This window comes from Brugia malayi (assembly GCF_000002995.4).
Source record: "Brugia malayi strain FR3 genome assembly, contig: Bm_v4_Chr2_contig_001, whole genome shotgun sequence".
Taxonomy (NCBI): Eukaryota; Metazoa; Nematoda; class Chromadorea; order Rhabditida; family Onchocercidae; genus Brugia; species Brugia malayi.
The window spans coordinates 9,137,792-9,153,521 of record NW_025062476.1 but is presented as its reverse complement, the minus strand read 5'-3'; the positions used below and the strand labels follow the sequence as shown (position 1 = coordinate 9,153,521).

General features: G+C 33.9%; 3 protein-coding genes across 5 annotated transcripts; 1 reads left to right on the top strand and 2 right to left on the bottom strand.

The window, feature by feature from the left end:
- Positions 1-1,426: 1,426 nt before the first annotated feature.
- Bma-jun-1 (Conserved hypothetical protein, putative) lies at positions 1,427-8,413 on the bottom strand (the record flags this gene model as incomplete). 3 transcript variants are annotated; one of them, XM_043079004.1, is made up of 8 exons in its annotated part: positions 1,427-1,555; positions 1,717-1,842; positions 2,557-2,683; positions 3,894-4,062; positions 4,208-4,437; positions 6,113-6,275; positions 7,905-7,988; positions 8,227-8,413. In XM_043079004.1, 8 exons carry the CDS (start codon positions 8,411-8,413, stop codon positions 1,427-1,429), a joined length of 1,215 nt encoding a protein of 404 aa, XP_042934938.1. The 3 variants fall into 3 exon arrangements, with proteins under 3 accessions (XP_042934938.1, XP_042934939.1, XP_001900129.1); XM_043079005.1 differs by lacking the exon at positions 1,427-1,555 and having other exon boundaries at positions 1,702-1,842; XM_001900094.2 differs by lacking the exons at positions 1,427-1,555; positions 6,113-6,275; positions 7,905-7,988; positions 8,227-8,413 and having other exon boundaries at positions 1,702-1,842; positions 4,208-4,418.
- Positions 8,414-9,147: 734 nt separating this feature from the next.
- Bm8948 (Uncharacterized protein) lies at positions 9,148-9,794 on the top strand (the record flags this gene model as incomplete). Its single annotated transcript, XM_001902700.1, has 2 exons — positions 9,148-9,296; positions 9,632-9,794. 2 exons carry the CDS (start codon positions 9,148-9,150, stop codon positions 9,792-9,794), a joined length of 312 nt encoding a protein of 103 aa, XP_001902735.1.
- Positions 9,795-13,936: 4,142 nt separating this feature from the next.
- Bm5995 (Uncharacterized protein) lies at positions 13,937-15,633 on the bottom strand (the record flags this gene model as incomplete). The annotated part of the gene is made up of 3 exons (XM_001900095.1): positions 13,937-14,357; positions 14,871-15,077; positions 15,482-15,633. The coding sequence occupies 3 exons, from the start codon at positions 15,631-15,633 to the stop codon at positions 13,937-13,939; spliced, it is 780 nt and encodes a 259-aa protein (XP_001900130.1).
- Between the last annotated feature and the right edge of the window lie 97 nt (positions 15,634-15,730).

The window sequence follows — 15,730 nt, the reverse complement described above, 5'->3', positions numbered from 1 at the left end:
CAAGTTATCTCGCATTATCTACTGAAGCAAATATGAAAATTTTCAAACAAAAAAAACATATACACACATGTTGAAGAAATTCTTAAAAATTTGATTTCTGATAAAAATGTCATGAATTTATGAATCGTGAAACTTTATTTATATTAAAAAGTACGGAATCACGATAGACTTCTAGTCTATCCCAGTCCGGAAATTAGTCTCAAATTAAACGATGCATATTCAACAGCAAGGAAGTGTTCACCAAATGCCTGTATTAACTCATTTCCCAAATCGGCACGTCTTTCACTAAACTCCTTATTTGTTAATGTCAATTTTCAGAAGAGAAATACCCAACAATTTGTCAATTTACCAAAATCAGTTTTAATATCTGACTTCTTTCCATTACATTACAGTAGATACTGTGGAATGGAATCACCTTTTTCATGACTTCAAATTGCTTATCATACAATCCAATCTTTTCCCTAGTTGCCCCTTAATAAAACTGGAGTACTCGAGTTGCTCTCCCCCATTACACTGACAAGGAGTATATATATTTGCAGAAATATAAATTGAGAAATGACTGCAGTTCGCATAAATAGAAATTGATGATATTATGCAAAATCACCCCAACTCGATACACTTAAAAATTCGCATTTGTGAAAATTTACAACATGATGCCCAAAATTTATCCATTTGAAAAACTTATATCAGCACTTATCAATTTTCAAGTATGTGACAACAAACAGAATCACAAAGCCGTTCAGAAGTACCAAAGATAATCAATGTTAAACACTATTGGAGACCAGAAGTTCCATCTAATACCTCAACCACCGTTTCTGCAAGATCATTTCATTACCACTATGAAAGAACATAAGGAAGCTTGAAATAAAAATACCAAAGTGAAGCTTTGCACAACATCAGAATTTAAAGTTTTCCGTTATGGAAACAGCTACAAATGCAAATGATGATAAAACCGGATTAAAGAAGAGAAATAATATGTCAGTTAGGATAGAGGCTAGCCCAGTAACATATAGAAATTAACAAAGACAACGATAGACCGCATGATTCATAAGTTTGAGTAGAATCCGACCAAAAAAGCAAAATGGAAAATTCGCTTCGAATAATGAAGACCTGCTTACTGCAGTATCGCTTTAGTACAATTCAATATCGCTATAATTCTTCAGGAATGATTCCGGATAGCATAGAAAAGTAATAAGAAAAACACACCTATTTGCTTCTCGGCAAATAAAATGCATAATGTATAAGGCAGAAATAGAATCACAAAATACAGATGAAAAGCATCATGAAATCAGGAAACTGGCAATGAATTCCCAAGAGAGCATATTTTCATTTTCAAATTCAACTAGAATTATAAACTATTTTAAAAGAAGTTGGAATAAGAGTCATTCAACAGCATACAACCGAAATTTCACTGCTAAAGATAATGTTAAATTACAATCGAGAAGTTCCTTTTTGTTACCAATCTGAATGAAGACATATACCTTTTCAACCTCGAATTCGTGACAGCGAAAAATACGGTAATCAGATATTTAACATTCAAAACTGTCCGCAATCGCTGGAATGAATTGGAAATATCCAAAAAATTAAAATTATTCAACACAAACAATATCTTCATAAGAAACAATGAATGACCTCGAAGGTGAAACTACAAATAAAAACTAGCAGGGACAAAAAAAAAAAAAAAAACTGTGCTAACTAAAATTATGTTGAGATCACTTTAGCAGATACAGGACAGCCGTTGTTATGATGTTCCTGAAGCAGTTGCCTTAGCTGAGCAATAGATGTCTCCAAAAGTTTAAGATCCTCATTCAAACGACTCGCTCTAAGCTTCTCTTCCTCCACCTGCAACAAAACGAACAAACAAATCCTTTCACACTTCAACAAAATAAATCCTTTGAAAATTTATAAAAAACACACTTGCAATGATACCAGACAACCAACAAAATTGTTGTGCTTTTGTTTCTAAAATTTAATCTTTTCTTTGTCCACTTTAAACTCAGAAATCGAATAAACAAAAAAATCTTTAAAATGTAATACAGTGTGTGGCAACACTACTCAGCATACAAAGCACATAAAACATTTTTTTTTTTTCTGTATATTGGAGCAGGATATTTCAACGTAATTACGACCACCCTCAATCTCAAACATTTAAACACTTAACATTTATTATCGTGACATTAATTCTACTCATTGCTTCTGAATACGTCAGATATTCCACTAGAAAGTCTAAATATAAGACAAAACAAACAGCTAATTGTAGAAATTATCTGCTCCACTGATCTCCGCAAAAAATGTAGAGAATGACAAGGTAGTTCGAAAAGATTAATTCCAGTTAAACGTAATCCATATAGGCTTGGTATTTCCAAGATGTAAAATTACTCGATTCATATCAAACTTCTGAGCACGCGCAAATTTGAGGAAGTCACAGTAAAAAAACATTCATATTCTTGAAAAAAAAAAAAAAAAAAAGTGAGGAAAAGCATAAATTACTTTGTCAGTAAAATAAACAAATAAAAAAGGCCTTCTAAAAAAAATAATAATCATTATATACTATACCTGTTTCTCGAGATCATTTATTTTTTGCAGTTTCTTCTGTCTACATTTTGATGCCGCCAGACGGTTACGTGCCCTCTTTCTTTCCAGCTTCTTCTTCTCCTGTTCCAGTGCATCATAACTATCACCACTGCAAAATGTATTGTCTTTTAAATATTCGGATTTCTCACATTACAGGAAAAATGCAGCAAATTACCTCACAAAATGTGGCCATCCTCCACTTCAGATTTCATTTTCCGATTGAACTTCAGTTTTTTGAATGAAGACAGAAGCTGTGAAACGGACAATTAATTAGTGATAAGGACCAAGCTTGACCAGGTATCAAAATAACACATGTACTGGAGTTTTTGTTAAAAATATTTATATAACTTTGTATATTAATGATGCTCATCCGTGAATCTGATCGACGACAAAATTTCCCAACAATTTTTAACTTATCTTATGAAAGACAGGTTGGAAATTGGTTTTTTGTCACATATGTCACCATATATTTATATTCACCTATCACTGACTCCTTATGCTGCAGTACGCTACCAAAAATTTCTTTAGCCAATGCATTTTTTCCAACTCAAAACGGATTTGAGTCCATATAATTGAATACATAAGGAATTTGCTGCTCATGGAATGATATTTAGCCAGAACATTCATACGGTTTAAAAAATTTTCAAAAAAAATTATCCCAACTTCAGTACAAAACCGAACAGAAACACCTTACAGATCTATTGGTCTGACCTATAAGTCCACTTTTAACATAATAGTTTCAAACTATTATGTTGAAATATTCAAGAAAAAAGCTTATATTATAATAAAGAAATTTCAAGGACAAATTCTAAATATTTCATATTAATATTAAAAATATTGATAGGTACATTCTTTAAGATCAGCTTTTTACATTTTAAAGCAGACTATCATTCTTCGTATTTGCAAAGAGCATCTTCATAGTTAGAACTATTCTTTATTTCTTCCATTCTAATCAGATGCTCCTGTGACATTTTAAAACACTTTACCTCCATGTTTTAACTGCAGTGCCTAGCTTAATTATTTCACTTTCTTTTGTTTTTCCTGATGCTTCTTGATAAAAGTTAAAGCTAAGACAGAAATGCACAAAAGAGATAGAAAATTGAAGGCTAAAGTGGGAAGAAACTATCACGAGAACATCAAATCAGCAAAAAAACGAAAAAAATCAGCAAGCATATATATATATATATATATATACCATCCGTCAAGAGCATAAAAATAAAAACTTGTTTCACACCAAGTGCATTCAAGAAAATTTAAACAAAAACTTCTAGACTTGATTCGCCCCAAAAATGAAAATTAAATTGCAAAAGGAAACGTACGAGAATGGACCCATGAAAACATGTTCTTCTTGACTTCTAGGACTAGCACTTGAACGTATAGATGATGTACATGCTTCCATTTCATGATTGCTTTCACTAGTTGTATAAGCATCATAAGCTGATGCATCGTTAATACTTTCCGACTGCAGGGATGTTACCGAACTGCAACCTGAAATTACGAAGATGTTTCGGAGGAAAATAACAATGTTGCAGTTGATAGTATAAGCCATATTCAAAAGAAGGTTGCTGTACGTACAATATTAGTAAAAAAAGAAAAAGGTATGTATAGCGGTATTAATAAGTTAACAATGAACCTGGTAATTCATTTTTCATGGCTATATCATCAGGATACACAACAGCTGTAGTGGTTGATGATGAACCAACCGATTGTTGATGCACAGAAGCTGTTGTTGTTGCTGCCGTAGACGACGTTGCCACAGCATAAGGAGTAGCAAGTTGGGTTGGAGTTAACTGGGTAAAACTATAACCCGCAAGCGAGCCCATACCACTCATAGCTGCCTGCATTATTACTGACAACGATTCCCTGAAACAAAGAACTTTGATAAAGAAGCAAAAAAGATGAAATCTTTTTACAGCATAAGGATACACAATTTAAAGACTGGATAAGTGAAGGACAGCGAAATGTTTAACTGAAGAAGCACATATCTTTTTTAGAAAACGAGAAACCAAGCATTCAAATGAAGTTTAGATAATTGAAAATGGGAAAGAAAAATGTTTATTCCAAAAAATGGGTTTCAATCAGATCTACCATTCAGATAGATGCATGAATAATTCAAGAAGTGAAGATCGAAAGTGTGACAAAAAAGTTAATCGCCTTCAACTTTTCATAAATAACATGACTAAAACGATTCCCCAAGCCATCAAAATCGAAACTTTTCTTAAATAGGACTGAAGGTAGTAAACGATAAAGAGAAAAAGTATATAGTAATTACAAAAGCAAAAGCAGAGAGAGGAAAGTATCAGTCACTTAGCAGATAATATAAGCAGGCCAGGCAAGTATCGTTAAACTTAATACATATTAGAGTCAGTTGTGAAAATCTGGGACTACATATCAATGATATGAAGCAGAAAAGATGATGCTGCACTAAGAATGCACAGAAGCGACATATTGTCATCAGTTCTCAAAGATAATTAGAAATATTTGAGCCAAGATTAAGAAGCTTATTCCTGGATGGAACCATCAATGCACTACAACGGTAGATAGGCGGTATGGGTGCAGTGTCTTTGCCAGATGAGGGAGAGGTGTAACATGCAAAGTTGCAGCTGGTACTGTTGCTGCTTGCTGATTCATCAAGCAAAGCAAGCCAAAACAGAGGAGAAATGCATTTGTGTGCGTTTTTGTGGAGAATGAAATTCGAACGGTCCGTGCGCACTTCCGAGGAGTGCAAAGAGAGACGGGCGGAGCGGAAGGATGGAATGGAGAAGGCGGGGGCGACGAGCAAGCAATACACAGCACAGGTGTGTTATGATGCTGCTATTCCTGTTCCCTTGTACCCTGCCTTGTACCTCTCTCTTCCTCCTCCAACAACAGCTGCAGCTGCAGCATCTACAGCACATCTCTCCCCTCTGCGATAGCTAGACAGTCTCCTACAAAATCCCGCTTGACAGGCACAAACAATACAGCAGTCACATCTCCGTTCCTTTCTCGAGTCTCGTCATATATGCTGCCCCTAGCGCTGCTCTAGTGGTTAATAACTCTTTGATGTTATTATTCGAACAAATTGTTATCTCAGAAATACTTTACTCCTTGTGAATTTCATCCTAAAACATTTTCACCACTGCCTATATTACGCTGAACTTCTGCAGTATAATATAGTCTCTCCACTTAATCCTCATATTCCAATTTCTTCAAAACCAATAACTGGAAGACATAAATATTTCTACATTGAATATAAAATGCATTTATAAACTGTCTCTTTTTCCATATTATTTAAGTAGAAGCAAAGTTAAGATGGCTGTCAAAATCAAATCACAGATTCTGCCTTTAAAAGTGCAGCAGCACTGGGTAGAAGCAGCTTACAAGCAGCTAATAAAGAAGGAAACACATTCTTAATAAATTAAATAAACGAAGCCAGTGAGAGAATTGTAATTAGGAGAAAAATAACCTTTTCAGCAACAAGTTCTCTTGCCAGCTTGTTTTCTTTAAGAAATCAAACTCCAGCCAAAAAACTGGCAGAATTCAAAAATTTTGAGATTACCTGTTTGGACTAGTTAGCACAGGGCTTGTAACCGTTTTCGTTTGGTCGTTGCTACTAGTTGATGCGGCAACTGACTGAAATAAAGGAGCCAGAAAACTCGGGGAATTGAGAAGTGCTGGTGATGGCACAAATCCGTTCAACTGTTGCACCTGTGTCAATGCATCTGAAACATCTTTGTTGTACTCCTAAATGCTTCCTTTACCGCTCAATCGTTCGATAACATCAAAAGTTTGATTTTCTTGAAGAAAGAGCTGAGCGGGGAATGCTGGATTGAGCATACAGTACCATCAAACAGGCCATTGTCATTGTTCTTCGAGTTTATTTCAAAAATTGAAAATAGAATAACGAAGTAGTGTTATGATTGAGTAATCAAGCTTTATGTCTATGCTGTGATATATCGAAATATATTTTCTATTTTTAATTTAGGAAATAAATTCACTAGGCTTTGCTGTTTCATTCCAATTCATTTGTTGTCAAATTATTTATGAAATTAATTTGATAAAAAAAGTCAGTTAAAGTGATATACAATGATCTTTGAAAATTGAAAAAGCTAGAACGAATATTTTGAAAAAATGCAACAAAACAAGAATGGAAGTCATTTGTATAATCCACCTATCTCTCTATGACAACATTCTGATGGGAAGTCCCAACAATCCATGTATAATAGAGAATATCCTTTCCAGGATTTATTTATATTAATGATGCTGTTGTACTTCTAATGACAATGAAAACAAATGCAGTAACTGAGAAGTGTCTTTGTAGAAACATGAAGAATTTCATTAATTGAATACAAGCAAGTGCGCTAAGTGATAGAATATCTAAACTCTTAAAGTAAAATCAATCGTTCCTAGAGAGCAATGAAGTAGCGAAGTATCTCTTACAAAGCTATTTCTAAACTTTGAAAGCGGTAAACAAGTAACACAAATTGATTTTACTTCAAAATCGGAAATCTTTAAAAGTTTGGATGTTTCAACCTGTCGTCAGAATCACTTAAGCTCTCAAAACCCAAAACCAAGTTTTCTCCTTAATCTACTAAAAGAAACTTCATCCTCAAAACTGATCCGGAAAAGACAATTGTTAATATCATCTAAGCAAGAAGGATAGTGAGAGAAAGAGAGAGAGAAAGTAACAAGCGGTATCAAATACAAAAAAAAAAAATCACTAACAAATTAGTCTATATGATTATCACAGGAGAACTACGCAAGACTTCGACGAAACAGATAACGAACACATCGAAAATCACTTTTGAGCTTACGAGAGAAGTGACAGAAAAACATTTGATAACAATAACGGATAACGATGTCTACAACAATTTAGGAGATGGTAGACGTAAGTTTAGTTGTAAATATAATAATGAAAAATAAAATTAGATTTAATATATCTATGACACATTTCTAAGATTTTTTTAAACAAACTTTTTAACAGAAATAACAAACTCTTCTACAGCATGAATATGATCTCGCCGACAAATGTACTTCAGGTGCTTCAGTTCATACTACAATCTATCAACAAATTTTTCTGCTTCATATGGGAAATATTGTTTTAATTTTATGATAGTTCAGTAGAATGTAATAAGCCGCACTCTTCTTATACAAAATAGTGAATAGTCCATATAATCTAGTAATATTTGTGAAGGAAAACTACCTTAATCTTCTTAGGGAGATTTCAGAAAACAAACAACCTGCTGCCACTGTAAAACAGCGATAAAGTAGAATGAGAATAGGAATAATCGATAGAATTTCAAGTTTTGGCAACTAAGTCAATAAAATTATAACTTAGTTAATTTTCTTACCAATAAAACCTTGAGCATACTGTCGCTGTGCCAATGTAACTTCAGAAGGATACAATAATTTCGTTGGGGTCGGCGTAGCTGTACCTATAGTAAACAATAACTTTACAAATAAACACGTTCAATGTTAAAAACAAATCAGTAGGTTGGCAAATGTTCAAATTCATAAAAACATGAATTTCAATAATATTATATATATTTTTAATAGTATTATAAATCTGACTTCATCTAGCCATATATTCCAGTAAAGTTTTCTGAGCCAATTCCGAAAGCTTATATAAAGCAGTAACGAACATTTAAAGATTAATAAAATATTAAATCTTACCTTGGGAAAACATTTTCCCTATCGTTGGTGATGCTTTGATGATATCCAACAGGTCAGCACTAATTACTTGTTTTTTTGATGATGTAGGAGACGAGAAATCGAGATGCATGCTGTTTTTTAGCTGTTTTAATGATGTTGTATTCGTTGTCGACAAATCGGTAGTTGTTCCGGCTGCAGAAGATGGCATTGTTGACATTTCTTTTCAGGAATCCTAAAAATTTAAGAACATCGGACAAAGTAGTGCTCAGTAACAAAAAAATCCGGAAAATTAAGTCTTTTCAAGAAATTATAAGGAAGGTATGAAAGGCGTCGAAGTAACGGCTTGGATATCAATGAAGAGGTTCAAGAACAACATACTTAGCTTATTATTTTGAAAGGATATAAAGTATCAAACATTCCCTATTTCAGGATAAAACAGTTGCTAATGTTTAAATTATGAACAATAACATAGCAGGAGTTTTCAAAACTAGAAATTTCCTCACTATAGACAAAAAATTAAAAATTTTTCTTTCTTACAGTTAGATTACAATAATAAAGAAATATTCAAGTTTGGTCAAATCAATCTTTCATATGAAGGAAGAAACTTCTCTAGATATTCTATTAGTTAATCTTCTTGCAATATATGGATTATCGTATTAAAGATATACCATATGAAATAGAAAACTAAGGGAGAGTTATTTGCTTGAAATTAATAAAGTTTTGAAAGAAAACCTTCCACTCTCGAATAATCCATAATGTCTATCTGATTAGGTCATCACAGCAGTTTCTTGCCTCACCTTGCATTAGAAGCAAAACTTGACTCAGTTCATCCCGGGATTCTACACCAGCATAAGTAATCAAATCAGATAACAACACTGAGATGGCAGTTTGCATAGTGGCCCATTATTCGCCCTGATCATTACGTAAACAAATAATAAGGAAATGGATGTTTGGTATTGTCAGGGGTTTCCCGTAGTGCCACGTGACATTTACGTTGTCTGGCGTGTGCTACGGCTACAGGGACGCGGATGGCCGTGTCTTCGCTGTGTTGGAAATGCATCGATATTTGGTGAAGGAGATTTGAGCAAAATGTCACATATATGGAAATCATTGAAATCTTCTAACACTCTGATCTAAGCTCCTCTCTGTATCGGATAACTAACGAAAAATCTCTTTAGGCTGTCAATAGTTTAACGTGAATATCATTTATGAAGCTAATATTTAAAATAGACAAGTTTCACGAAAGATGAAATTTATTTACTACTCGTAATAAGCTCCTAATGAAAGAGTTAAATAAATAAATGAAAAGGCATGAAAAATCGATGTCCATTATGCAAAGCTATGGCCAGCCAGATTATTTCGAGAAGGAAATGACAGCTTAACACTTGCAACAGGCATTCTTAGCGGGATGCTTTTTGCTTCACAGAGTCAAAAGAGACCCAAAAACACTGTCAGCGTACACATGCTTCACACGGATACGTATAGCAGATGGTCGGTCACACGCATACAGTTCACTGGAGAACACCAGTAGAGATATACTCGACGGTGGTTGGTGCTGTGCTGTGTCGGTTCAGCCTGAAATGGGATGAGTCAGTGCGGAGTCAGTTGGAGGGATGAGTCATGCTCTCTGGTGCCCTCCACAAAGTATGCGATCTTTCGTATGGTCGGTAGGTACACTCTACTTACAAGCTATGCGATTCCCCTTCTCGCACTTCTTCAACACTCTCCGCATGACGTCATCATTTTTAAAACAGTTCCCACTTCTATCGTTCCCAATTTTCATCTCTTCTTGTATGTGTGTGAAGATGGAGGTGTTATCAGTGATATGGAGGAGAGATCACTGATGAGTTAGAGAGCGACGAAAGGATCACTGTACGGAGATTTAGTGATTCAATGAGTATTTATGAAACGAAGATGACATGACGATGCTCAATTGTTTCATTGCACAGCATCGTCTATTTTACTCGTATCAAAATGACGTAAATTCATATCTATAAAAAAGCAAGGAACATAAATAAAGACAGTAGTAACCGAGTATGTCAGTGTAGTTTTGTTGAATTAGATAAACCTAAGTAGACATACACACTGCTAGGAATCGTCGATCAGTGCTACCATATGCCGTTACATACTGCGCATATTGCGTCCTCAAACTAATAAGTTCAATCTACCATATTTTTACTATGCGGGGAATTTCTTTAAAACCAATCACTTATTCTGCTGTGTTCAATTATATATTCTCTCCATTCTGCTATGTACTGCTACGCTCACCTCATCCCACTACTAAAACTGTTTGATGATAATTCATGAATTCCCGATATAGACATCAAATGATTCTATCTATTTAAACTATCTACAGACATTTCTTTCGTAACGCCCATCAAAGCATTCAAACTGATGAACTATGTAAGTAGAAGATAAGGAAAGTATCAGTAGCTCGAAAGAGCAACACGAAGCATTTTTTCAACGTTTGTATCACTACAGTGGTAATGGCGCCACGTCATCATGGGGGGAATCAAAGTGTTAGGCGATGAAAAGCAGAAAAAAGGACTTGAAAAAGTTTTTTCGTCTGTTTTACCTTTCACGAAACTTTATTGAAACAAAGACAGGTAGAAAAGAAACAGAGAAGCAAAGGAAGATACGAACAGAAATATCGTTTGTCGAAATAAATCTTTGAGGGGACCGGACCGGCCTTATCGATGACATTGCCGGGTAGAACTCGTCGTCAGGTGACTAAACAGCCTTATATGCATATGTAATTTGTAAACGAAGTGAAAACCTTTTGACTGCAAACCGATAGCTAATAGTGGTTGTTGTCTGAATGGAAAAAAGAGCAAAATAAATAGAAACCATTTGCAGCGGTGCTCATTGTTATTTCCACAATCTATTTATATGGCCATAAATAAGTATGTAATCTTAAAAATCCTGAACAAAAATACTAACACTAAAAACAGTTAGTAATCAATGCTAGTTTATCAAGACTAAAATATATATTGTTCGTGAAAAATCGTTGTTGAATGAGAGATGAACTTACGAACATACTGAGTAGTAAGTGGAATGTGATGTGCAGGATGAAGTTGTTAAGGATAGTATGAATAACATGTAGGAGGAAGTCGAATGATGACAATTAAACAAGGCGACAAATATGAACAGGATATTACCGCAGGGATATTTTTTGAGAGAAACTAGATATAGATGATGAATCATTCACTGGAACTACTTGAATTCATTGAATCCATCTTCACATAGCAGCTCTTTCCTTAATTGTTTTTTTTTTCTCAAACGAAGATGATAATAAATAGATGGCATTCATGAGAACTTCTTCAAAAGCACAAGTTGCCTTAGTTAGTGATAAAATAAAATGGAATAGTTTCTCATGTTATACGTCACTATTACTAGTATTGCCAACAGTTCAATCTGAGCTTTCAAAGATCATTGCTTCAAGATATTCTCATCTTCATTTAAATAGTTAATGACACCAATAAGTATGGCGCTACATTATTCCTTCGGAAATGCTTCTGAGATATCAACCTGATCACAAAGTAATCTGGAATATTCTCAAAATGCATTTGAAATGTAAATATATTCACTTATGACTTAAAATTTCAAACACTGTGCTTTTTGTAGGTTATAGGGGAAATTACCTACCTAATAGTTTAATAACTGCAATTGCTATCTTGTCCAATATTATTAGAAATTAATTTTTGCAATTTTGCAACATCATAGCTGCGAGGGGATGGATTTGTCAAGCGTAAGAATCATTACACGTTTGGTTCACCTAAAGTTATAAAGTTCTAAGAAATCTATACACTAAGAATTTTAGATAACTGAACAGTGGGCCACTATTGAAAACTTATCAAGAAACTCATTTCTGACTTGGACTTTCAAATGGTGCCTCTTTTGAAGGTCGCAGGAAATTCTGATATCTTGTTCGGAACTGTCAGCAATTACGTCCTGAATTTAGACACTCAAAACATTTTTTTTCCTTTCAAGCAACCAGCCTTTTTTTCCCATAGACTTATTGCAAACTTTCAAATTATTAAACAGTGGTAGTGTTATTTTTACTAAGTTATTCAGTCTTACCTCCAAAATCATTAAATACATTGCTACCCTTTACTTTCTATTTGTTTGTTACGATTACGAGACATGATGGGGATGACACAAACGAACATTCCATGAAGAATTGTATTTTTAGAAAAAATTTTTAAAAAGATTTGAGTTAACTAAGTAGACTGAACTAACTCATGTTACAGGAATTTTCCTAATAGGCAGTTCGCAAAGTAAATCTGCGTAAATTTTTATATCAAACTTTTGACTATGTTCATCAGAGAAAAAACAGTCGCCAGAATTAAAAACAAATAATATTTACTGCAAAAGGAGTTGATTGATACTAATGTGAAAAAGAAAGAAATCACCGGTAAAAACGCTTGGGTGATAAGGAATAATGACAAACAGACAATGGCTAAGAGACATTTATCAATAATTTAACAAATGAGAAGTTCAAACTGAACCTTTATTTAAAGAAGGTATGAACAAAAAAGCGTTTACACGTGACTAAATTGTTTTAATCCTAAAGTAAATTGAGATCAGCATAAATGCAGAAAGACAACTCATACGAGAAATTTCTTTTTTTTGTAAAGTTCCATCCTCAGGTAAAGAGTTAAAGACTTCTGAATTTTATATCCTAAAACTGACTTATTTCCATCTTTTTTCTAATCGATGATGAAGAGAATTTCTTCCTGGACTCTACTTTTGCATCCCGAAACGCTCATCCTTCCTTAAGACCAAATCAATGAATGAAAGTTTATTTGATGAGTATTCAACACTGTATTAAAGCAAAAAAACAACGACTTGAGTAATAAGAAAATGTTAGTAAAATAAAGAGAAAATGAGAAAATAAGAAAAAACAAAACTCATTAAATTTTTTTCCTGCGCGATCGAGAAGTCAAGATGGAAGCCAAAAATTTCTTATTACTTCCAAAACCAAATAACACATAATTACCTTTTGTTTCTTTCTCTCATACTATTACTAATATTACATATAATAACATCTACTAGCTAGCATATACATGGTGAAAATTACAGAAAATATACATCGGTTGTTTACAACAAACTTTATCGAGTGTTTGAAGTCATCACTATTATGAAAATTTAAGACGCTATCCAATACCTACCTACGTCGCAGTAGCGTACATTAAGGATCAATTCTGAAATTTCTTTAAAATAATTCTCCGAACAGACGATAACTTAAAAAATTTTAATTTGTAGCATATAGCCTTTTTCTTAGAATAATCTAGAATTATTTCATATAATCTCCGCTATGCTTACGGTAGGTCGAATATTTAGAAAAAAATCAACAAAAATCATTAAAATTTAACTAAGCATAATGTGACCAAACACAAAGCAACATAAATCTCCATTAAATAAAAAATAAGAAACGATTTGGAAATTTGTAGTGGTCAGAAGAAATCCAGAAATACAATGCTATGAACCGTATATTACTGTTCTAATGGTCATACGAAATTTATAAATGAACAATACAGTGATTATCATACAAAAGCAATTTAAAGACATTTACTTGACAAATAAAATAATAATATCAGAGCTAATTAATGTTCATGTAAACAATAAATATTGGGTGAATGAATATCAGATTGGAATGATCAAAATTTAAAGTTGAATAAGTAGTGCTACCTAGGGAAGGGATTGATTTTAACAATTTTATTACCATTTATCATACTTTATTGAGAAATTCTACACAAGCCTGTTCATATTCTTCAGGATGAAGTCGATAATGCTGACAGTGAAGTGTGTCGTTGAAAAACAATTTTGAAATTACTGCATTTCGTTCATGCTCATGCGTTATAAACTGCTCGATGCTTTCAGCTGAACAGATGGAATCCGTAGAGCTGTAGATATAAAGTTGGTATTTCGGCAAGTCTTTCATTGCCAACATCCGGAAATAAGAATAGTTCCGTTCATAAACATTTTTGTCCCACTGAGATCGAAGCCAAATCACAGAACGATGTATTGAAAAATAGCCAACTAGCATAAGACGATAAGTTTCACGTAAAGTCTTGCCGTAAGCGGACGGTGGCAATAGAGCAAATGATATTGCTGCTGCTGCCTGCCACGGTGTCACGTATGCTGGAGAACTAAAAATTGACAATCTTAGGATTAAAAACAGTACTACTAATGTCAGTTATTAACATATGAGCTATTAACTTTTTAATACAGAGTGACTGAAGAGTAGTTTACACAACAACACACAGAAAACCACATCAAAAGGACATCGCTCCAAAAACCGCTAATTCGGTTTTGCAACAATCAAAATTTCTACAACGCGAAATTTCCTTTACGTAACACCAGTTCTGATTTGTGACCTCGATCTCAGCAGCATCATCAATGGTTTTCTAGCACTGGCATGATGGATTGAGAGAAGGCCCTCAATTCTCTATAATCGGTTCTAATGACAGATAGTTGATAATTACAGCTTAATCAGTTATTAATCAAAGAAAAGCGAAGCGTGGACATACGACATTTTCAGTTTTTGCCCTCTACTGCAATCAAAATTTTCTGCCCCTTTCAGATTATAAAAAGACTATATGATTCGAACAAGACAAAGTTATTCAACATGCCTGTCAAAAATCAAGCCTTTAAATTTCGACTTCATTGCTTCGCAATCCGCGACAGTATCTAGTAGATCCCACAAGGCGCAAAATGTTGAACAACCATTCATGCTGAACATGTGACAATATATGGAAAGTGCCGTTGTTGTTTCGAGGATCTTCTCATAAATATCCAATGCGAATTTCCGATAAGACGAGAAAGACCGGATTTTTTGAATATCAGCCGTAAAGCGCAAGACTGAGTAACTGAAATCAAATAACTGAAAGTTAGAAAGGGAAAATTGATGAGAAAACTAAATAAATTGATAATTCAACTTAAGTGGCTGAGATGCTAAGCATCAGTAAATGCGCGAAACTCTATAACCTTTGCAAGACCCAGCTACACTTTTTCCACGTAAAATCTTTCCACCATTCCTAATAAAATCATTTTTATCCATATATAATGAAAGAAATATCCCTCACTATTTTGAGAAATCAGTTATAGACATAATATTTATGTTACGGGTCCGGTTTACTAGACGTTTGCGTTTCAAACAACTAAAAAATAGCTAAGATCTTGAATTGTTCTCTAGAATTGTCTGTCCATTCGAAAACAATTCAGCTCTTACAAGCGGTTTTCCTTTATTAATATGCGGGATTGATAATGTTACTTTTTCTCATAGAATTTGGAATATTTTGCTAAATATCGATCGCTGCAACCAGCCCATCCGAAGAGTAATACAAGGGCTGCATCTGGATTGCTATGCTTCATCAGCTGCATTCCTCCTTCACCAACAACTTCAGAGTTATCTGCCGCACTCATCAATTTTCTTAAAGTTCGCTTTATGCTTTAAAAATACGTATGCTTCAAAAACGAATTCATTCAGCATTAGAAATTAGAGAAGTTCAAATTGAAAAAA